This window comes from Haliotis cracherodii, unplaced genomic scaffold (assembly GCF_022045235.1).
Source record: "Haliotis cracherodii isolate W230 unplaced genomic scaffold, xgHalCrac1.p SCAF_18, whole genome shotgun sequence".
In the NCBI taxonomy this organism is placed as follows: Eukaryota; Metazoa; Mollusca; class Gastropoda; order Lepetellida; family Haliotidae; genus Haliotis; species Haliotis cracherodii.
The window spans coordinates 14,473,468-14,497,934 of record NW_027266273.1 but is presented as its reverse complement, the minus strand read 5'-3'; the positions used below and the strand labels follow the sequence as shown (position 1 = coordinate 14,497,934).

At 43.0% G+C, this 24,467-nt stretch overlaps 2 protein-coding genes across 6 annotated transcripts in view; one reads left to right on the top strand and one right to left on the bottom strand.

Annotated features, from left to right (window-relative positions):
- The window catches only part of LOC139465800 (inositol-trisphosphate 3-kinase homolog), a 43,605-nt gene that overhangs the window by 11,185 nt on the left and 7,953 nt on the right, over positions 1 to 24,467 (bottom strand). Inside the window, exons 1-2 of one of the 5 annotated variants that reach the window (XM_071247722.1) lie at positions 7,931 to 8,132; positions 457 to 1,110 (exon numbers count right to left, since the gene is read on the bottom strand). In XM_071247722.1, the coding sequence (XP_071103823.1) occupies positions 457 to 942 (486 nt within the window). In that variant the 5' untranslated portion in view covers positions 943 to 1,110; positions 7,931 to 8,132. Of the gene's footprint in view, positions 1 to 456; positions 1,111 to 6,072; positions 6,840 to 7,930; positions 8,133 to 24,467 lie in introns of those variants that run through there. The other 4 variants (XM_071247720.1, XM_071247721.1, XM_071247719.1 and 1 more) reach the window with 4 other exon arrangements.
- Positions 983 to 3,157, top strand: LOC139466056 (proteoglycan 4-like). Its single transcript, XM_071248070.1, has 2 exons — positions 983 to 1,024; positions 2,546 to 3,157. Exons 1-2 carry the CDS (start codon positions 983 to 985, stop codon positions 3,155 to 3,157), a joined length of 654 nt encoding a protein of 217 aa, XP_071104171.1.

Sequence of the window (24,467 nt, the reverse complement as noted above, 5' to 3'; positions counted from 1 at the left end):
AACACGGTGCGGGGGCACTAGAAATGGGGTTCACACATTTTGCTCATGTGGGGAATTAAACCTGAGCCTGCGGCGTGATGACGGTTACCCTCCCACTGCCCTAGAGATTTCTTCCAAATTGTCAAGGAATTGACGATGTGGAATCATATATGTCCAAATCAACATGGCACACGAATAACATCACGTTTTGGTTGGGTTTAGGTCCCTGTCGTTCACAGCGCAACTATACTATTTACGATGATCTCAGGGCTTCAATGTTAAACCATTTTGATTTGATCTATCGATTCGTTGAACGGGGTCCCGACCGCTTATTTGTTGCTGGGGCGAAATTAAAACTCATTCATTCAGTTTGACAACCGCGGATCACAATACCTACATCAGGACAACACGAGGGGCACAAGAACAGGACTGACCGACTACAAGGGGAGATAACTCACAAAGTGACAGTGAACGTACCAGTGCTAGTAGGTTTGCAAACGAAGCCACATTGAGAGACTCGATGCCGTGGGACTGGCGGTTGTTGTTGGGCTTCAGCGTCATGCTATCCTTGGAACATCTCTTACACAGGGGCTCCTTCCCAGGCCTCTGATGGGTGATCTTAATGAAGTCATCATCACAACTCGACCTCCTACGGTCTTCCTTGACACAGAACGTACACTTCTCGTATTTCTTCCACAGGGGGAACCTGGAGTGGATCATCTTGTGTAGATCCTTAGGTGGACCTTCTCGGGTGCTGTTCACCCAGATGTTCCTGGAGGTGTTCACCGGTTTCTTGTTCAAGTTCTCCATGCTGTTGGAACTTGTGTCCTTGGCGTACTTCATTGCGACGTTTAGAGCAGCTTCGTTTTCGGAGACGTCGTTGTTGACCTTGCGGAAACGTTGATGGTACGACAGGGTCGCCACGGAGCCGTCATTCGATGGTTGACTTTGCACGCAACCCATGGTTGTTTTTTTATTCCTTAGTAAATCAAATGTTATCACAATGTCGTTGTCAATGCTGGTGCTAGCAGTTAGATTTGATCGTGTAAGGGATGCGTACGATCCTACTTATGTATAGAGATACAGTTCAAGGAGAAATGACAGTCACAACGATGTCTACGACGACAGGTGCTGGAAATCAAAATGACACCGATAAGAGTGAGTTAACTGAGTTTAGCGCCGATTGGAGTGAGTGAGTATGGTTTTACGCCGCTTGTAGCAATATTCCAGCAATATCACGGTGGGGGACACCAGAAATGGGCTTCACACATTGTAGCGCGCCGATTGGAACATTATTTCAGTCCTAACCCTAGATTAAAGGACACAGTATCACCCTGATATATCCCACCGAGACCAGGACAAGGCACTGTAAATGGGGTATGATGGACATTATTTGGCTAAACTACAAGTAGACCTATCCTTATGATAAGGGTCAGTGTAGATTCAGCGAGTGCTGTCATCAAGACATGTCATCTTAAACAGAGAGGGAAGCCCAAAGTTGGTCGTCAACATTTCCATGTTTGTAGACCCAAAGAGAGAGGGAATGGTGCTGATTGGTCAAGAATCGTAATCGGGTTGAATATAGAATTCGAAACCACGATCAGCGGCTCCTGGTACCTCTAAGGGCCCCAACCCAGCTAATTACATTAACAGAGCGCGGTAGTGAAAACAACTAATAGCTTTAACTGAGTCAATAAAAACAAATGGTAGCAAGAAAATCAAGACTCCACATCAACACTCATCCATCCGTTCCACACACCCCCACTCCCCCCCCAAAAAATATTTAAAAAATAGATAATTTTTTTTATAAATGTATATATATTGCTGATGCGGCTTGAAGCTTCATGTACTCACTCCACAAAATACTTCAATCCAACCAACATCAATCTCACGCCCATCAAGCGTCATTGAATACCTATCGAATGACTCCATCATCAGTATCACTTTAAGCCTCAAACCAATGAGAAGAACACTTAACTATCGCACACACTACAGAACGTAAGCAGACCTGATGACAAGATGTCTGTATCGTCGTATGTTTTACGCTTCATCGTGATTAACCGTGACGACGTAGCTGCATAACTAACGCTTCACACTCATGTTACCATAGCACCGGGATGCGGAGATGGAATATTGTGAATCACAGTAACAAATCCATCACATTAGCCTAATTCCACGTGCCACCGCAGCACGTGCGCAACTGGTCGTTAGTAGGGTAGCGGTTATCATATATTCAAGACGGGAACAAACACTGCAGGGTGTATGAAAAGTTATGGCAACGATTGATGTCTTTAGTGTTCTAAGCATCCCATGTACTAGGCAACAGGAGTGAATGGGGGTCAATGTTCTTCCTTCAAACAGGATACATACAGAGGAATACACAAATTAAACTGGCATGCCTGGCATTAATATCTTTGTACTAACCTATGATTTTGTCAAGCACAAGGTCAGGAACACACCCATGATTACCTCACTGAAAGTTAATCTACGATTCCCAGAAAGAAAACATGACAATTGTCAGCGAGGACAAAAACGATTCTGAAAACAAGCATAAGATTCCCTGTAGATTGCCAAAGGAGGAAGATCCTACAACCGTAAAAGGAAGATCCTACGATACCCAACAAGGAAGACCCTACGATACCTAACAAGGATAACCGATGATACACAAAAGGAAGACCCTACGACACACAGAAGGAAGATCCTACAACACACAGAAGGAAGATCCTACAACACACAGAAGGACGACTCTACGATACCCAACAAGGAAGACCCTACGGTATCCAGCGAAGAAGACCCTACGATACCCAGCAAGGAAGACCCTACGATACACAAAAGGAAGATCCTACAACACACAGAAGGAATGTTCTACAACACACAGAAGAAAGACCCTACGATACCCAGCAAGGAAGACCCTACGATACACAAAAGGAAGATCCTTCAACACACAGAAGGAAGATTCTACAACACACAGAAGAAAGACCCTACGATACCCAGCAAGGAAGACCCTACGATACCCAGCAAGGGAGACCCTACGATACCCAGCAAGGGAGACCCTACGATACCCAGCAAGGAAGACCCTACGATACCCAGCAAGGAAGACCCTACGATACCCAACAAGGAAGACCCTACGATACCCAGCAAGGAAGACCCTACGATACACAACAAGGATAACCGATGATACACAAAAGGAAGATCCTACAACACACAGAAGAAAGATCCTACGATACCCAGCAAGGAAGACCCTACGATACACAAAAGGAAGATCCTACAACACACAGAAAGGAAGATCCTACAACACACAGAAGAAAGACCCTACGATATCCAGCAAGGGAGACCCTACGATACCCATCAAGGAAGACCCTACGATACCCATCAAGGAAGACCCTACGATACCCAGCAAAGAAGACCCAACGATACCCAGCAAGGAAGACCCTATGGTACCTTGCAAAAAATACCTTACCCCAAGGGCTAGACGGTCCGCTTCCAAGAAAGGTCACGGGCCTTCTCAGGTCTCTACCTCCACTCAATCACAAGCGTCATGTATGTGAACAACGTACCATTGTCTACTACCAGCGGATTCAATATGTCACAACCCTGACATGTCAATTTGTCTGGAGCCAGCGGTTGTTCTCGCATGAAGTGGTGCATAACAATACCTGTTTTCTGAGTATATTCACAACACATACAAGGTCACGGACACAATCGTCCCTGCCACGTCCGTCCTCGTCTTGCTAGGCGCGCGTTTACTGTCAGGGAAATATAGTTATATTGTGATACATTAGAGATCAGATCAGATGCATCATTCTGGGCTGTATAATCACATCCGAGATCGTGCACAGACCAGGAAACAGAACATGTAACTCTATCTGTAAATAGCCCCAATTAAATCCTTCTTGATACAGCGCATCTTCATCTCGTCCTATCTGGTTGACATCACGTATCACTTATGGAACATCCTACATATTAGATGTACACGAGATGGGGTGAACTGGGTTCAAAACCCTGATCAGCGGATCCTGACGCGGCTAAGGGATACTACTTAGGTAACCCGAGCCAAATAATACATGGTTAACGAAAAAAAGCTGTTGAGAACAGCTGATCACAATACTGAATTTGTCATAAATAAAAGCAATTAAGTCCGAATATTATGACACTCTCCAGTTTAGAGACCAGTTTAGATGGGCTACGACGAGACGTTCGACAGTTAAATACCCGGATGTCACGTGGCACTTGGAATGCAGTGTCTTCAACATGCTAATCTGATAATCGAAGGTCACAGTGACCTAAAAGGGTGCTAAGATAAAACAAGTCAGGTCCAGGGATGGCAAAAAAGCCCGTTCTCCTTAACACATCGCCTATCGATGCTCATGACGTCAATCACTGGATTGTCTGATCTGGACTATATGGCTGGCATACTGCTGAGTGCAGTATTAAACAATAAATAAACCTGATCTAAACTAGCAGAAGTTCCCATACGTCATAAAACAAAATGTTTTCAACAACCGTTTGAAAGCATGGATTTTCATACTCTAGCGTTAACAAAATGTCATAAATTTAGAATTACAATCAGCTATGAATATTACGAAATATAAGGGAACAAGCTAATAAGTTCGCCATATACGATGTTCGTTACAAACGTGAACAATCATAAGTACTATCCGATGTGCTGACAGTATGGAGTCGTAATGTCTGAGTGAGTGAGTGAGTTTGGTTTTACGCCGCTTTTAGCAATATTCCAGCAATATCACGGCGGGGGACACCAGAAATGGGCTTCACACATTGTACCCATGTCGGGATTCGAACCCAGGTCTTCGGTGTGACGAGCGAACGCTTTAACCACTAGGCTACCCGACCACCTCCGTAATGTCTAAACCGCGACACAGAACAAAGGTATGTGTATACCAGAGGATGGTTTTCCTCCTCGAAAACACGTGCCTTTATAAAACTCTTCAGAAAACTGTTATTTGTACAAAATTAGCGGGCCTTACTTTCTGCATCACGAAACAGGACGCACTGCACACATATTCTCCAACATCATCATATTACAACACTAGAACATCCACTCAACAATATCCGTATGCTAAGTGTCCCCGTTTCAGACGTAGTTTCACTATGAGAACAATGTGTGATACGGGAAACCGGTGCTCAAGCATCCTCAGAGGGCCATCCGGCCGACTCATCCCATATGCCGTTTTCGTCATCAATAGTTGACCCACAGACCCAGGTTTCGAAAACAAAGAGCAGCGGAAACATTCACGCTGGTTAAATCCAGACACCATCGCCAGCATCCCTACTGCTTCATCAACATGTGTTGATGAACTAGACATGAATTTATGAGATCCAAAACAAACCGCGGCATATCAACTCAGTTGAACTTGACCTAACGTATGCCCAGGGCTCTTCTAAACCCAAAAATGATGTTTCTGGCGTGAGGATTTTCACGGTACACTATAGCTAGCGACCCTAGGTTAACCTGTCAATAGATTAAGGTCACTACAGAAACACGTCCGTATCAGTCAACCAACTTGATATAAAACAAGTTACAAAACACGACATGACATGGGGGCGGTCGGGTAGCCTAGTGGTTAAAGCGTTCGCTCTTCACGCCGAAGACCCGGGTTCGATTCCCGACATGGGTACAATGTGTGAAGCCCATTTCTGGTGTCCCCCGCCGTGGGATGTTGCTGGAATATTGCTAAAAGCGGCGTAAAACCATACTCACACACTCACATACGAAACTAATCGGTTGAGATAAACGTCTACATAAGATGGGCAACACAACAGCCATAGCTTGATGATGATGAGAGGGTGAAGTATATTCTACGAAAACATTTCTTGATTTTTCTTACTGGATAAATTCTTGTATCAGCTTGTAAATGGTTGTAAGTGTAAGTGTCAGCAAGGAAGGAAAGTTTGTCACCCAAACAGACTTATTCCAGCAAAACATCTGAATATCTACTACTCACGAATCCTGTTTTCAATTTTACACATACTGTCCAAACTTACAATCTTACATTATATACACATGACACATTTCAACATACCACGGATATGGACCCTCGCCTGTCAAATACATGGTACACAGACACTCACACGAAACGTATATCCCAATGAATATCCTCTAACATACACACACATATCCACTCCAATGCCGCACGTCCGCCAACAGGTGTTAAAGCTGCTTACGCTGAAACAGGTGCGCGTTGTCCTGGCTTTTCTTGCGTGTTGAGTCGTGACACGACGAGGCACAGAATGAAATGTTGTATATCATCAGAAAATACCATCGAAATCCTCCGAACAGGTTGCCTAATCACCTCGGAAATGTCCCCAGAGGTCGCTTTCACACCAACGAGCTGACGTTCACGATCCAGAAATACCAGCATCTGCCATCACAACAAGGCGTGTGTCTGACACACACGTTTCTCCCTCTCGGAAAGCCAGCCACCACTGTCACGGTATCACACGGACAGAACCCTCAACACAGCACAGGAACTCTTCTACCGACCACAGAGTTCAATTTACTGCGACGTCCACCTGTCAGCGGCGTCGAAGCTCGCCCACAGCAGGGACCTGTCTGTATCCAGTCTGTGTAGTTGTGACCCTCGCCTCGCATCGCCGTGTCATTACCTCTCTCGCCGATCTCCCAGAGTGTACAAGCTCTTATGTTATCAGGTAGCCTACGGCGGGACTCACTCTCGCTACGATTTGTCCTACTGCACTATCCCGACCCACGAGACTCCGAATGTACCGGGAATGTCTTATCAGTCACGACACCACATATGTTGTAGCAGACAAGATACACCGCGACTCACGCAATTCAAGGATCTCTTTCATAAATCGACAGGGTTGAAGATTTTCCGCTAAAAGGAAATAGGTCACTGATATGTATGGAAGATTTGATATCAACGAAATTCCCCTGCACACATTATTTACGCAATTATGGGGAGTGATGCAGACACAAAGCAGATGGGGATGAGGTATCCTGCCACACCCTCCATTGACAGTGGTCGAGGTGTCCACTAAACATACCCAAACTCACTGATGTCTTTCATTGACTCACGTTCCCGCCCATCCCTTTCCGTCGTCAATGTGTGACGCTCTAAATATACCCCCCTCCCCGGACAGGATATTCTTAATCCCCGCGTCCTCCATTGCATTATATCGCGTTGTGATTCATCCTCGACAATCCAGGGTAATATCTCCAGTTATATAAATACCGGGTACCAATTCGCTACCATAACTTCGGACCCGTGTATATTTGGGGTAGAATAGGTCTTCAGCAACCCATGGTTGCCGTAAAAGGTGACGATGCTTGTCGTAAGAGGCGACTAATTGGATCGGATGGTCTGATGGTCAATTGATGCGTCATTGAATATCAGTTGCGTGGATCGATGCTCATGATATCAACCACTGGTTTTATTCCAGCAATTTCAAACGCAGGGTGACCAGAATTTGGGCTTCACACATCCGTACCCACATGGGAAAACAAATTCTGAACAAGACTCTCAAACTGCCAGGCAAATATATGTTCTAAGGGTCGTACCACAGATACGTTCACGAATTTTTCAAATCATTCCTGAACAATTAAACACTATTCAAGCAGCGTTTGTCGACATGATTTTTAACCTGTATTCATAACAGAAAGGACCATTCGAAATTCAAATCGTCGATAGTGTTACGTCACCTCATGTTTGTCTGTTTGATGTTTAACGCCGTACACAGCAATATTCTCGAAATATGACTCTGTTTAACCATTTAATTTTTATACGTCCCATCAGAATCGGAATATTCGAGTCTTGGCATTTTGGGGTCGAAAATAGTTGTAACATATTAATATATTGTATTAAATGTCTACCAAAATGACTACTTACATTCATAAAAGACGTGTTATTTACAAACAAATATTGATTAATTAACAGATTAAAATTAAAAAATATTCTAATTAACTTACCACCTGTAGGATGTTACAAATATCCATCTTGAAGGCGCTCCTGGTGAACAGATCGAGTTCTGAAAGCTTTCTGAGACCCTCCCCACACACGTCACCCTATATACTATATCCAACAAAACCCTGTACAAAAAACACTCGCGATTTTATCAGTGATTTCGCCATCAGCGCGCACTTGAACAACACGCGGAGTGTCTACTTGTCACACATGACTGTATGTAGGTCATGTTCATGACGCGACATTATGATAACGCTTCATCCCATTAACGCTGCATCATTCCTTTTGTTAACATTGTGAACGCCTTGTTCAATGTTACAGGTAATGACGTCAATGGCTCAATTTCATGACTTTGGACCCCATTGACTGCCTATTTATAGACACAGTCCCGTGTTGATGCTATTTTTAACTAGTCACACCAAGACGTGTCAAGATTAATATATATGTATACCTATAATCGCTTGCTCTCGGCAAGGTAGACAATACAATTTGCGTGTCTATTGAGATATGCATTTGCTTTAGGCGAAGTCTGGGTTGGAATATCTCGTATTGCAGGCATGTGTCCAATGTCAAGGGAATCAGCATGAACAAATAGCGATCACCGAGGTTGGCGTTGTCATTGCCCGCTCACATTATATATGATAATGTTTTAGTTGCATATGAAATGATTTCCGAATGGACGAATTTGTATCTGTAACAACCAATTGGAGATATGATATTAAATTCTTTGTATATTAGTGTCGATGGCACAATTAAAATCGTAACGGATAGGTTAAAATTGATTGTTTGTTGTTTAACGCCGCACTCAGCAATATTCCAGCTATATGACGGCGGTCTGTAAATAATCGAGTCTGGACCAGACAATCCAGTGATTGATATCAAGAGCATCGATCTACGCAATTGGGATACGATGACATGCATCAACCAAGTCAGCGAGCCTGACCACCCGATCCCGTTAGTCGCTTCTTAGGACAAGCATAGTCGCCTTTAACGGCAAGCATGGGTTGCTGAAGACCTATTCTACCCCGGAATCTTCACGGGTCGGCAAGGTTAAAATAACTTGCAAGTGTCTGATGGTCACAGCCAGAATCTATGTATAGTTAACAATACCTTTGGACATTGTTTATTATATTAAAACCACTGTGAGTGAGTATGGGTTACGCCGCTTTTAGTAATATTCCTGCAATATCACGGCGGGAGACACCAGAAATAGGCTTTACACATTTGTACCCATGTGGGGATTCGAACACGGGCCTTTGGCGTGACGGGCGATCGCTTTAACCACTAGGCTACCCCACCACCCCGAATGAAACCTCAAATACACGTGACAAACACACGGACGATGATGACCATGTGAACATGCTTAATGCAAAGAAGGATTCCGATGGCACAATTGAAAATTAAACGGTTAAAATAACGCCCCGGTTCCTAAAGGGCCCAGCTAGAAACTGTGTATAGTTAACCACGATGATACAGAATACACGTGGCATTGTTTATTATATGAAAATATATATAAACGTGTAATCACAAGGTACATGATGAACACCCGTAATAAACGCTTGATTCACAAATATATTTGGATATTCAGAAAAGGAAGAGGGAATTACCAATGTCGGTGAAAAGAAATGGGTCAAATATCAACTCTGCGTCATCTGGTTTTGGTGAAATGATACTGTCCGGGTTCGATGATGGATCAAAACTATTATTTATTGATTTATTGATTTATTGATTTATTGTTATTATTAATGTGAATGCGATAAATATAATGTAAATACGTTTACACATGTTATATCCGCGTGTGCATAGGACAAACATTGATCAGTAGTAGTAGTAGTAGTTGTTGTTGTAGTCGTTTTCGTAGTAGTAGTAGTAGTAGTCGTAGTCGTAGTAGTAGTAGTAGTAGTAGTGGTGGTGGTGGTAGTAGTAGTAGTAGTAGTAGTAGTAGTTGAAAAGGACACACCTCACCATCATTAAAGGGGTCTGTGGCACGCTTGAAAACAAATACAATTCTTTCCCTGTGGTTTCATCTTAACCTCGAGCGGTTGTTTTTCATTATGAAATGTGTAATTTGATAGATTATTCCTGTCTTAATAACGACCTATTGTATCTCAACATCACATCATGCCATATACGTTATAGCATCCGTCTGTCAGTAGTATATCCTCGTCGTGTTTGACAAGCCTTGGGACATTCATAAACGTCTCTAATAAACCAGAAACACAAATGACTCAAACATGCCTAGAGTTGCATCATGCACGTAAAGATAAAAAATGATAAAAAGTTACAATTATATTCTGAATTCCACAAAAACGCAACGTCTCAAACACAAGGCATTAAGATAAACAAGGAGACTTACGTTTATGACACACATTTATAACGATACACACACAATACATACATATAAATATACATATAAACATGTGCTACTATGCACTGAATTTCACACTCTATAACTCTCTCCCTCCCTTTCTCTCTCTCTCTCTCTCTCTCTCTGTATATATATACAGAGAGAGAGAGAGAGAGAGAGAGAGAGAGAGAGAGAGAAAAGTGAGATTAGATTCACTCGTGTACAAGTATGTGCTATTGTACACTTGTGAAAAACATATAAAGAAAATCACAACATAATCACACGACACGAACTGACAAGATACATATTTCAGTAGATAAAACTGACACAACATGTGTGTTTGAAAGTGTGCTGCGACAGGTGATACTCTCAGTGCATGGTGACGCTATCAGAAAAGCCCCTATCTCACATACACGATTTAAGAAATTGCGAACACGATTTAAAAAAGTTGAAACATCGTGTTGATTCGTGCTCGTCCTTGTGGTTTATGCAAATTTCTTAACCAAACACGACCCTCATTCGACCAAAAACGACAATCATACGACCTTCATACGACTGAACACGACAGTCGTACGACCGTCATAAGATATTCATACGATACAACACGGCTTAACATCATTTAACACGATCCCAATACGACTGTCATACGACCAAACACGACTGTCATACGACGCCCATACGACTTAACATACGAAAAGTCGTGTTCAGTCGTATGAAGGTCGTATGACAGTCGTGTTCAATCGTATGAAGATCGTGTTCAGTCGTATGGAGATCGTGTTCAGTCGCGTTCAGTCGTGTTGGGAGCGTGGGAAGAAACTCATACGACCTTCATACGTTTTAACATGATTCAACACGACTTTCATACGCCTTTCATACGACTCCCATAGGCCTGAACACGAAATCCATACGTTTGTCATACGACCGGAAGTGCCTATCACGTGATGTCAGGACCAACGCGTTCTACTAGTTCCTTGAACATCTCCGGAGTGACAAGCAAGAAGTTGGTAAATGTATTCACTTCTTCAAGATACAGTTCTTGCATTAGGTGTTCATACTGCCCATGCAAAGGTCTCCTCAACAACCATGGTCGATTCCAGAATCTCTTCCTGTTCCTCATTCTGCGACGCCTACGCTGCCTCCTACCCCTCACCACCAAAGCCATAGCTACCAGAAGTACCTCCTCCAAAGCTGCTTCTTGCGGGTCTTGTTCGTTGTTGAACATGGTGAAGACTGACACAGGAATGCTGATGCAATGCAGCTTATATACTACACGTGACCAAAATACGATTAACACGACTTTCATACGACCTTCATACGACCTTCATACTACTTTTCAGCATTGCAAAAATTTATAACACGATTTAAGCCAGGCTGCGACGTCCATACGACCGCGCGCGACCGACCACGACTTAACACGAATAAACACGTATGAGTGCGCGACCTTCATACGGTCTAAAACGATTTAAGGAAAAACGTTAAATCGTGTTAATTCGGGTTCAGATTCGTGAACGTGAGATAGGGGCTTAAGTCAAGCAGGTGCTTGGACGACAAGGTCATTCAGTGAATGTTGGTCACACCCGAGACAGACTTGAATACTGTGGAATGGCTGCACCGGGGGCAGGTTAACCAAAGGCTATCTAGAACCTGTTCAACTTCGGCGAAGCAAAACAACAACAGGAAGTAAGTATCACTCAGGCTCCTCAACACGAACCTTTATATGAGGTAGCTGATAGCGAAGATACACTCCACTATCAGTGAGCGGTAGCGGAGTTCCGCCATTGGCATTGCCCTACTTGCAACGTCACTGATGGGACCAAGAATGCTTTAAACACTGTACCAATATAGGGAATCGAACCTGGTTCTTCTATGTGTCGAGCTAACACTGTCAACGCTTGGGTACCTCCCATAAGGCCTATTTTGTTTTACGAAAAAATATATAAAATAAAAATTCTAATTTCAATTCCCCCCACCCCCACCCTCCCTATTATTCTTACTTAACTTTACCCAGTAACACTTTTATCATCAATGCCTCCGTCAAACAAAATTATATGATTCTGTCCAGAAAGCGCCACTAAAATTCGCAATAACAACTTTATCGTCAGTTATATAAGAAAATGAGATTATCTGTAGAAGTTAGAATGCGGACGACAGACAGTCAAAAATCATTCTGTGGCTGTCTAATAAACTGAAACGTAACTATCTTGTAATTTGTTACTTTTTGAGTATATGCTATTAACCTTGGCAATACCCGTAAATTTAATTGGTAACTGTAAGTGTCATACTTGAATGTATAACTTAGATATTCCCACGTACTACTTCTGTGTGTAGATTATACCAATTCTGTTAACTGTATTACGTTGTTTATCTTTTGGAATATGTATTGTGGCTGAACTGAATGTATCTTGTGTGAATGCCCACTCGGGTAATGTATTAGCTAGGGTGTATCGGATATACTATACTCAATCACATGTAAACTGTTGCATCACGTCGTGTACCTTGGAATATGTATCGTGACTTATGGTGTACCTGTATATATCTTGTGTATGATTCCATAGCATGTTCATCTAATATGGCCCAGTCGTCTAAGGCGCCGCGATTCGCTGTGCAGAGTTTCGTCCATTGGGCACGCCAGAAACCTATGATTGTGGGTTCGAATCCCGGTTCGCCCCGATTATGTTTCTAGGTTTGTCAGCACCATACCCGTGCTCGTGGGTTCCACCGAAGTGGTAAAAAACCTGCATCACTTCGGGCTTTAAGATGACACGCCGCGATATACTGTTAAAAGCGGCGTTAAGCCAAACTCACTCACTCACTCTAATAATTGATTGTAAACATTCTTTTGTTGACTGCTTATATATAAAATGATTCTGTGGCTGTCTAATAAACTGACTGTTTATTCACATCGGTCTTCTGTTGATGTGTGGGTTGGTCGTGTATAGTGGTACCTCTGCCAAGCGAGCTGATTCCCCAACTCTCGTTTTAACATAAGCAAGAAAATGAAAGAAACTGTAGATTTTCATAAAATCCAAATATTGAAATCAAACTACGAAATGTACCTCTCCTATTGCTATAAAAAGTGTTCACCAAGTTTGAAAAGCATATATGCAGTTGTTTTCGAGTAATAGGTCGCACACAAAAAATGTCCTCGGAAGGACGGACGGACTGACGGAATTCCTTGGTACAACTACTAGTATATACACCCGTCGTTTTAGTGTAGCAAATATGCACAAACATATATGATGAGACGTAGTATATCATACGTTATGACACCACTATCAGGGCAGAACCCGTTTATACATTAGCCCCCAACAAGGACAACTTGGTCCGGCGATAGATGGTGACCGATGACGCTTATCTCACGTGCTCGTGACTCATAAGAAATTAGCACCTCCGTGAGCTTGAAGAATGTCCTTTGACGTCATAAGGACGTGTACATTTAGACCGTTCACTGACTAATCACCTCCACAATAGAATGCGCCTGTTGTAAGTGGAAATACGACGTCATTTATCGCATCTGTAATGATAGCAGTAATTGACTGTAAATGAAGCTCGTTCGCGAGTGCCGCGAGTGTAAAATATGAAAAACCCCATTTTCCACGATATGGTGACGTCTTCCTACAGCTTACCAACCCTCTGTTGTCATATTAACCAGACGTCGTCAACTAATTGTATTCGTGTTGTAAATTACATGAATTCCGTTCAGAATGCCCAAGCGTTATGCATGTCTCGCTTGATAAAGACTGGCAGGCGGACGATTGCAGATCAACGGGATAACCAGTAACAATTAGGAATTTGAACCCACAGTCAGCGTATCCTTGCAGCTAAGGGAAGCTACTCTTCAGGGCGAGCTGCGTCGCTTTAGACATCTGTGTCACTGGTTTATATGACTATGTGGTAGTATATGTAAATGAGTGAGTGAATTATGGCCGACGAAGTTAGTAATAACATTTTGGCACTTTCTAAGCCTGTTTCTGAGGAGAATATTTTTAGTGTAATTTCCAGACTGAATACAAATCATGATTGTTGCGTTTGGGTCAAGTAAGATGGATACAAACAATCTCGGCGACATGACCCTGACTCGTATCCAAACACGTAACACACTTTCTACAACGTTGTATCCAAACACGTAACTCACATTCTACAACGTTGTATCCAAACACATAACCCACTTTCTACATCGTTGTATCCAAACACGTGACTCACATTCTACAACGTTGTATCCAAACACGTAACTCACATTCTACAACGTTGTATCCAAACACATAACCCACATTCTACAACGTTGTATCCAAACACATAACCTACATTCTACAACGTTGTATCCAAACACATAACCCACATTCTACTGCGTCGTATCCGAACACGTAACCCACATTCTACATTTTTGTTTGGTTTGTTTGTTGTTAAACGCCGCACTTAGCAATATTCCAACTATATGACGGCGGTCTGTAAATAATCGAGTCTGGACCAGTCAGTCCAGTGATTGACATCATGAGCATCGATCCACGCATTTGGGATACGATGACATGCATCAACCAAGTCCCATTAGTCGCCTCTTACGACAAGCAGTCGCCTTTTACGACAAACCTGGGTTGCTAAAGACCTGTTCTAACATTCTACAACGTTGTATCCTTACACGTAGCCCACGTTGTATCCGTAGACGTACCACACATTCCAGCGCGAGTAACAGACATTCTACTGCGTAGTATTCATACGTGTACGTCACAGTCCGAGAGAATTGCTCTACAACTCTGCGTACTCTCCTGAGAGACGATCAACCTGAATAATAAGACGTTTGAAGCGTAGCACCTCTTTCATCACAGGCGCGGCAGGTAACGAGATGAGTGACAACATGAATTATCTTGAAATGTTCTCGTGTTGAGTTCAATCATGGTCTGCTGGGGTTTATGTGAGAGTCTTGACTTAGGTACTCAGGTGCTCCGAGAGGCCCAATTATTTCTCAATCTATTCAAATACATCTCATGAATACAGTCTTATATGAGTATCACCCAACACGATCTGAGTCAACACTACACAAGTGGGCTTGTCTGAGCTATAACGTCGGTCACCTAATTTATAAGAGATACGTGTCTCGCCTTGAGTGAGTGAATGTAGTTTTATGCCACAGAGTTAACACAGGTGAAGGGCTTGTTTAACCTGTAACTTTGGTCACCTAATTTAAGAGATACGTGTCTCGCCTTGTGCGGGTGAATGTAGTTTTACGCCGCAGTTAGCAACATGCAAGCTATATCACGGGGGCCTATAGAAGTCATGTCAACTTACAGCGCCCTACCTGTCACTCCCCTTGCCAGGTAACTTGATTACAGGGAACTGTTTGTTTGTTTGTTTGTTGTTTAATGCCGCACTCTGCAATATTCCGCGGCGGTCTGTATAATCGAGTCTGGACCACACAATCCAGTGATTGACTTATGAGCATCGATCCACGCAATTGGGATACGATGACATGCATCAACCAAGTCAGCGAGCCTGACCACCCGATCACGTTAGTCGCCTCTTACGACAAGCATAGACGCCTTTTACAGCAAACATGGGTTTCTGAAGACCTATTCTACCCCGGATCTTCACGGGAACCACCCTTTAGTGTCATAACTGATTTTCATCGATTCATTTATACAATTTTAATCACTCTTTTGGCTTTTCCACAATGAAATCCGTTTGGGTGGATAATCGAGACCGGTTGTTCTGGCGTTCTGACGAGTACACGTGCCATGGAATCTGGGTCACGTGTATTTCAACTGATCACCCGTAGATGAATAATCTATTAAGATTACAGAAGAAATTCGCTTGACATTATGCGATAAGTTTCAAGTGACCCACACCTCGTAATTAATTCTAATACATTAGCGTAAAATTGACAACAATGGTATTCCTGCACACTCACTAATGCAATTAACGTCTTGATGCTCGACAGATCAGGTGTGTCATTATCTTCAAGGCTGAACCTGGTGTGACATCAGGCTTACCTGGATAGTATTCTACAGAAAATCGATATCCTTGCCTGGTGACAAACGTATATGAAAGGTCATGCCACTGTGTAGAGTCTCCTAAGGCAGAACACTATTAACCAAACTGATGCAAACCACTGATGCCAACAACAAGAAGGTCTTGTTAATCCATTAAAAACAGCACACCTCGACCTTTCTCCATTACATGACGCCTGATTTTAACGGACACGATATTTCATACCACTCACAATCCCTTTTACGCTTCGTCTGTTTTTACTCACGCTAAGCTGCAAAAACTCCTGTTGTTTTGCCAGGAAATGTCGCCTGATGAATGCGTCCGATGTTCGCTGGAACTCCTGGTTGTAAATGCCAAACAGTCACTCAAGGCAAACTATCGATCGCAACCTTCCAAACACATAATTTTTTCATTAATAAAGTATCAACTTTCTCAACAAGCATCACTTGCTGTTGCCGTAACACAGTCCAGCGTTCTCAAGTTTCCCCACCGTCCTCAATGGCTCTCTTGTGGGACCATTACGATTGGTCACTGGATTCAATACAACTCGACGCACTGTACATTCAAATCACACTGCATTACTCTTAATACATCGTCGGAGTCCCCAAAGTCTCCCTGTTTGTGTCACGTGTTCCTTAATGATTGACATGAACCGAAATAAAAGAGTTCTGTTAATGGACCGAGGCATGACATCGTTGTTTCATGTCTTTCGTTTCGAAAATACCAACCTTCTTTAAGGGCTTAAAATACGATCCCGTGTGATAAATATTCCTGGTTGCAAACAAATTCAACAAAACTGCTCATTTCGAACAGAACATAGCAGGAACAGACACTCTACTGCCCCAAAAACCAATAACATCAGAGGAGCTGATCCAATTGCTTAATCCATCTGTGTCCATCCATCAGTTCTGCTCGAATGTCTGAATGGTGAAAAACGTCAAGTCCACAAGTCCGTGATCAAATGACGTTAACGTCACCATAGTGGCTCGCAGTTGCGTCATTAGTCTATAAATGACCATAACACCTTATGGATGCCCGTTACTTTTTCATTCGGATCGTACCATATTTAGCGCAGCACACCTCAACTGTTTCCTGTTAATGACCACCCGTACACGTGTCTTTAGTTGATGCTTCCACCATATCGATTCTACGGCAGGTGGCGATTAAACTACATTCATCACTGGGCGGAAAGACGGCAGTCTAGAGCGCACGAATCGACGAGATATGTAAACGGTCAACGACAACTGCCCTTCACCTGCGCTCTTGCCAATGCTTGAAGAGCTATGGTTGCCATGGAAATCTGGTGTTATAACATCTATACCCACCTCGTGATAACTACCATTAAGACGGATTTGTGAACGGATTGACATTTATACAAACATGAATACGTATAAGCAGCTAGGGAGCACGCGATCATGGTTCCATAAAAGTATAGTTTTCCAGACGTTTGTACACACAATCTATTACCCCAGTAAAATATTTTCCAAACTAAATATTACTCTTTTTCTTATATACATAAGTGCCTCGACATGTTCAAATCCGATATTTACTGAATGTCCCAAACTTAATAAAATGAGTTTTTAAAGTTGTTGGTTTTTTTCACAAGGGCCCGGCTTATATACAGTTCCGGGTCTTGTAGAGCACGATAAAATATTTACTTACTACAATATTTAATATTTCGGAATTATTCGTTGACATGAAAATCCATATATGCATATTTGTCAAAGAAGTCTAAATGTATAAATATGAATACGTAAATCGAAATATGAATGAAGCAATATTTTCACAATTTTTTACACAAATGTATTCAGTTAAAAAATAGCTTTTATGAGTGTTGTTTAACAACGCAGGCACGCATCACTCATAGCATGAGCTACGGTCCACGCTCTCCGTGCACGGGTCTTTAGACAAGCATGGGGTACTGTGGATGTGTTTTTCCACAGAAAACGGGGTTAATGTATAAACGTGTTTTGAGATTTTAACAAGGTCTTTCAACTGTTGATCGTCGCTACGACGTACATTAAGCTAACGTAATGCCCCGGGGAGAGATATGAAAAACATTTCTGGAATTCAAACACGTTGTAAACACGGTAGGTGCAGTGTGAATGAAATGTCGTACCCCTACAACTAAATCACATCGTCACATCAGTCTACCTGCCTGGGGCACACTTCCGACGACGCTGTGATGTTGTTACTGCATAAATGGACATCACAAAACAATTGTTATTTCTGTCATAATAAAACTTGCATGCGTTGATCGAAATTCTATGCACACAAGGTGGTAGGAAACTGGCCGCGATTATGGCTTCAGATACTTCGCACTTATTGTCCTTGCCCAACACTTTTTTTTACCTTGCCCTAACACTTTATTGTCAATGACCTAATACTTTTATTGTTGACCTTCACCTACCTTAAACACGACAGGCAATTTAGACCTGTACCCTTGTTTGAAGTATTTAGTAACGTATGTTACAGGATAAAAGTTATGATCCGCCTTTGAAAAGCATAAACGGCAGAATAACTGTCAATATAGCTGAAAAATAGAATATGAAAAAGCCCCTACTCTGATAATAAAGAAATAGCGTAAGAATTCACACCAAAGGTCGATATATCCAGTTAACCCTGAAGGTGTTATCCATGAAAGGGGGAGGAGGGAAGTGGGAGGGAGGGACTGTGATTTTATTAAAAAAAAAGGAAATTGTCCCTGAATTTTCCTGAAGAAAAATAATCCATCAGACCTTTGAAAAAAAAGGTATTACATTGTTGCAAGATGTTTTTCTATAACCCCCCCCCCAAAAAAAAAAAAAAAAAAAAAAAAAAAAAAAAAAAAAAAACACCAAAAAAACAACAGGCTCATGATTTTAAATGAAAAAACCATATGTGGGTTCGCAGATACTTGTCTGATTCAAGACTCGACAAATTAAGTACATATGCCCAACATATGCCCAAGTAAAAATCAATATTCCTAATAAGCGAAGACATGATAAGATCAACTAACAATTGTACATATATTACAATATAGAGATAGCATCACTGCACATGGTGGCAGTCGAGATTACTAAAGATTATATCAGGCAGCTGTATGCCCTAAACCTTATTAATATGTCAGCTGCGGATGTAGCAGGTGATAACAGATAAATAAAATAGATATCATATGGCTTTATAAGGATGCCTAAGTACAAGGAATGGCAGTTCTTCTCGTGGTCCAATCTAGTGCAGGCAGGCTCCCAGTCTCAGGTGGTCCAGGGAAGAGTGAGTGAGTGAGTTGGGTTTAACGCCGTTTTTAACAGTATTCCAGTTATATCACGGCGTGTCAGCTTAATGTGGGAGGAAAGCCCGAAGTGATGCAGGTCTCAGACGTTTACCACTTCGGAGAAACCCACGAGCACGGGTATGGTGCTAACAAACCTAGAAACATAATCGGGGCGAACCGGGATTCGATCACACAATCATAGGTTTCTGGCACAGCGAATCGCGGCGCCTTAGACGATTGGGCCACCCGTGCCTCCGTCCAGGGAAGACCACGTTGGGAATACAAACACCCTGCTGTTTCTGAAGTCGTCTCTTTGTTGCTTCTTGGCGGTGTTACACTAGAAAAGAGCTTTTTCCCGGCCCAAGGGGTCCTACACTATTTCCTTAATGTAGATAACAACTTGATCATCAACCTATATTTACGGTGAGGTGAGGTGAAATGGGGTTTAACGTCGCGTCCAAGATTATTGCACTTATATAGCGACGTGCATGCACGTGTGTGTGTGTGTGTGTGTGTGTGTGTGTGTGTGTGTGGCTGCTTGTACTAGTCCGGACTGATGCCGATTTATTCTGCTAGCTCACTGAGATACCATGCCGCAGTTTAACATGAATACCCCACTCAGACACAATATACTGACTCCGAGCCGACCAGTCCTTGTTTTAGCCCCTTAATGCCGAGCGCCAGACAGGGTAACAACAAGTACAACATTTTAACGTCTTTTGGTATGACGCGGCCGGGATCGAACCCCGGACCTACCGCTCTCCGGGCGGACCCTCTACCACTAGACCACGGAGGCGGTCCTATATTTACGGACCACAATTTAAAAGACAGGAGCCACATAAGGCCTTCCGTAAAGAGAATTCACCAGTTTCATTTGTCCAATATACAGGTCCACATATAAATAGGCCTTGAGTTATCCCTCCTTGTGGTATAGCGTATTGAGTAGAAAGATGGATCAGCTCCGATGATTCGAACAAACGTTTTTCTCAGTCATAAAGTAGCCTAGATGCATACTCTTTGGCAAAGACACGCCCTTCTTTAAAACTGATTGAATAGTTTTGATGGTTTGTATGTTGTTTAACGCCGCACTCCGCAATATTCACGGTATATGATGGCAGTTTGTGTAAATAATCGAGTCTGGACCAGACAATCCAGTGATTGATATCATGAGCATCGATCCACGCAATTGGGATGCGATGACATGCATCAACCAAATCAGCAAGCCTGACCACCCCATCCCGTTAGTCGCCTCTTAGGACAAGCATAGTCGCCTTTTACGGCAAGCATGGGTTGCTGAAGACCTATTCTACCCCGGAGCTTCACGGGTCGGCAAGGTTAAAATAACTTGCAGGTGTCTGAGGGTCACAGCCAGAAACTATGTATAGTTAACAATACCTTTGGACATTGTTTATTATATGAAACCACAGTGAGTGAGTATCACGGTGGGATACACCAGAAATAGGCTTCACACATCGTACTCATGTGGGGATTCGACCCCGGGCCTTCAGCGTGACGGGCGAACGCTTTAACCAGTAGGCTACCCCACCACCCCATATGAAACCACAAATACACATCGAACCGCCGTTCCAAATTCGGAGTTACCTCCCTTCCCTGTGAAGTCTTAAAACTCAGATCGCAATCCGAAATGATAAAATCTTTTACACCGGATCTTAAAAAAAAAACCTTATGGGAGGCGGTTATCAGTCCGGCAGACATAATGCTGTCTGGCTCGGTACTGAGTCGGCCCAGCTGTCAGGCTTGGTACCGACATGGCCAAGTTATCCGGCAAGGTACAACTCGACCTATTTATATGACCGCCTGTCTCGGAGCCGAGTCGGTAGCAATAGGGGAAGGCTTAGCTGACAGCAAAGCAACTGTCAAATAACGCTTTATTTCACATCAGGAAACATGACGAATAGGCAACTACCTCCGTGGCGAAATGCGACAAGAGGGGGTACAGCATTACTAAAACTGTCAACTCAGTAATTTACCAAACACAGTCACGCCCTAGGGTACTGCTGTAATACGTAGCGCCATGAAGACCGAAACAATAACGCGTTGACCCAGTCATACCAGTCAAATCCGAGAAGACCCGGGCTAGAATTGGTTTCCAGCAATCCATGCTTGTCGGAAAAAGGCGACTAACGGGATCGGGTGGTCAGGCTCGCTGATTTGGTTGATCCCCATTGCGTGGATCGATGCTCATGATGTTAATCACTGGATTGTCTGGTCCAGCCTCGATTATTCAAAGACCGCCGTCATATAGCGGGAATATTGTGGCGTTAAAAAACAAACAAAATCTTCCTGTTAACCAAACGAGGTTTCATTTTATACACGCTTCAGTTGCCTCTGGCATACGGTTACGACAGTTGGGTTAAATACCGCTTTGAACAGTATTTCAATATTTCACAGGATATCACCTTGATATGAGAGGAAAACGCCAAAATACTAAGTTGTAGTAGGCTGCCAATAGTTTGTTGTTTGTTTGTTGTTTTACGCCGCAATCGAGTCTGGACCAGACAATCCAGTGAATGATGTCACGAGCATCGATGCACGCATTTGGGATACGATGACGTGTATCAACCAAGTCAGCGAGTATGACCACCCGATCCCGTTAGTTGCCTCTGACAATAACCATAGTCACCTCTTACAAGCATGGGTTGCTATCCTAACCCGGATCTCCACGGGTGCCAATGGGTTGTAGCCAACGAATTCAATTGCATTGTACACAAGGGATTTGTTTTGATTTTTTTGCAATAATATTAACACAAGACCATATAAAGTTTAGTCACAACAACAAACATAAGTAAATAAGTCACATTCATTGTTATTGACAATCTCGGTGCTATTAACATCGCGTTGGTGCACGCGCGTTGCAGACACACGTGGCGTTGCTAATGATTAATTTGCATATTCGTATAGGGTTGGGTCGGCATCTCTGGACCAAGGATTATATAGCCAAGGTCACCTGACAATTAGTAAGTCATAAATATGATTAAACAACCGTAATTAATCAGTGATTTACTTGCGCATCTCGTTCAGGATGGCAGACAGTCGATGTACAATACAATTGGGATTAACAATTATTATAAATAACGGCAATTAAGTGATTCAAGGAATATAGATTTCATCGCTTCAGGGTTGCCTTTGGAATTAAATGTTCATTCAGACAATGGTTGTCCCAAATCGGTCGCTATGACATTACGGTAGCTGAAAACACAAGGAGTCCAATATAACGTGACTACAACTCGCGGCCATAGATAATGCGTTTACTTCAAGGACAGAAGATCAGGACACTAAGCAATCGTAACTGAAATGTCCACATACCATGTCACCACCATCTTGTGAACGGGCATACCATGTCACCACCATCTTGTGAACGAGCATACCATGTCACCACCATCTTGTGAACGGTCATACTATCTCACCACCATCTTGTGAACGGTCATACCATGTCACCACCATCTTGTGAACGGTCATACTATGTCACCACCATCTTGTGAACGGTCATACCATGTCACCACCATCTTGTGAACGGTCATACTATGTCACCACCATCTTGTGAACGGTCATACCATGTCACCACCATCTTGTGAACGGTCATACTATGTCACCACCATCTTGTGAATGGTCATACTATGTCACCACCATCTTGTGAACGGTCATACTATGTCACCACCATCTTGTGAACGGGCATACCATGTCACCACCATCTTGTGAACGGTCATACCATGTCACCACCATCTTGTGAACGGGCATACCATGTCAACACCATCTTGTGAACGGTCATACCATGTCACCACCATCTTGTGAACGGGCATACCATGTCACCACCATCTTGTGAACGAGCATACCATGTCAACACCATCTTGTGAACGAGCATACCATGTCACCACCATCTTGTGAACGGGCATACCATGTCACCACCATCTTGTGAACGGTCATACCATGTCACGACCATCTTGTGAACGGTCATACTATGTCACCATCATCTTGTGAACGAGCATACCATGTCACCACCATCTTGTGAACGGTCATACCATGTCACGACCATCTTGTGAACGGTCATACCATGTCACGACCATCTTGTGAACGAGCATACTATGTCACCACCATCTTGTGAACGGGCATACTATGTCACCACCATCATGTGAACGAGCATACCATGTCACCACCATCTTGTGAACGAGCATACTGTGTCACCACCATCTTGTGAACGAGCATACTATGTCACCACCATCTTGTGAACGGTCATACTATGTCACCACCATCTTGTGAACGGTCATACCATGTCACCACCATCTTGTGAACGGGCATACTATGTCACCACCATCTTGTGAACGGTCATACCATGTCACCACCATCTTGTGAACGGGCATACCATGTCACCACCATCTTGTGAACGGGCATACCATGTCACCGCCATCCTGTGAACGGTCATACCATGTCACCACCATCTTGTGAACGGTCATACCATGTCACCATCATTTTGTGAACGGGCCGTCTCCGTGGATATGCGCAAATCCACACCCTTCATACCCCTTAAGCCTGAATCGGCACAGCGACTTATCTCCCAGTTTCCCGGTATAATTAAATATGCCGGGTAAGTAATAAAGCACTCGGGTAGACCAACGTCAATATAAGTGGGTACATATCCTGAGTGAAACATGGGGAGAGTTACAATAAAGATAAGACAAGGATACTAGTTTGGGTTATAACAAACACCGATAGCACTGAACAAATATGTTATGGGCACCTGTATATGGATATTGTTATATTACTAGATTAACAGATAAAATAAATCTTGAAGAGTTATTATGGCATCAGTTCGTGATATACTTCCCCATACAGTTACTTACCCCAACCTATAATATAATAGACCCGGGAAGATCCCAAGATTCAGCAACCCATACTTGCCGTTAAAGGCGACTATACTTGTTGTAAGAGGCGACTAACGGGA

Bases quoted from the DNA above. Each gene is read 5' to 3' on its own strand.
- LOC139466056 (XM_071248070.1), top strand. From the start codon at position 983: ATGTCGTTGTCAATGCTGGTGCTAGCAGTTAGATTTGATCGT. The intron at 1,025-2,545 runs GTAAGGGATGCG...GATTCCCTGTAG, and splicing joins TAGCAGTTAGATTTGATCGT to ATTGCCAAAGGAGGAAGATC.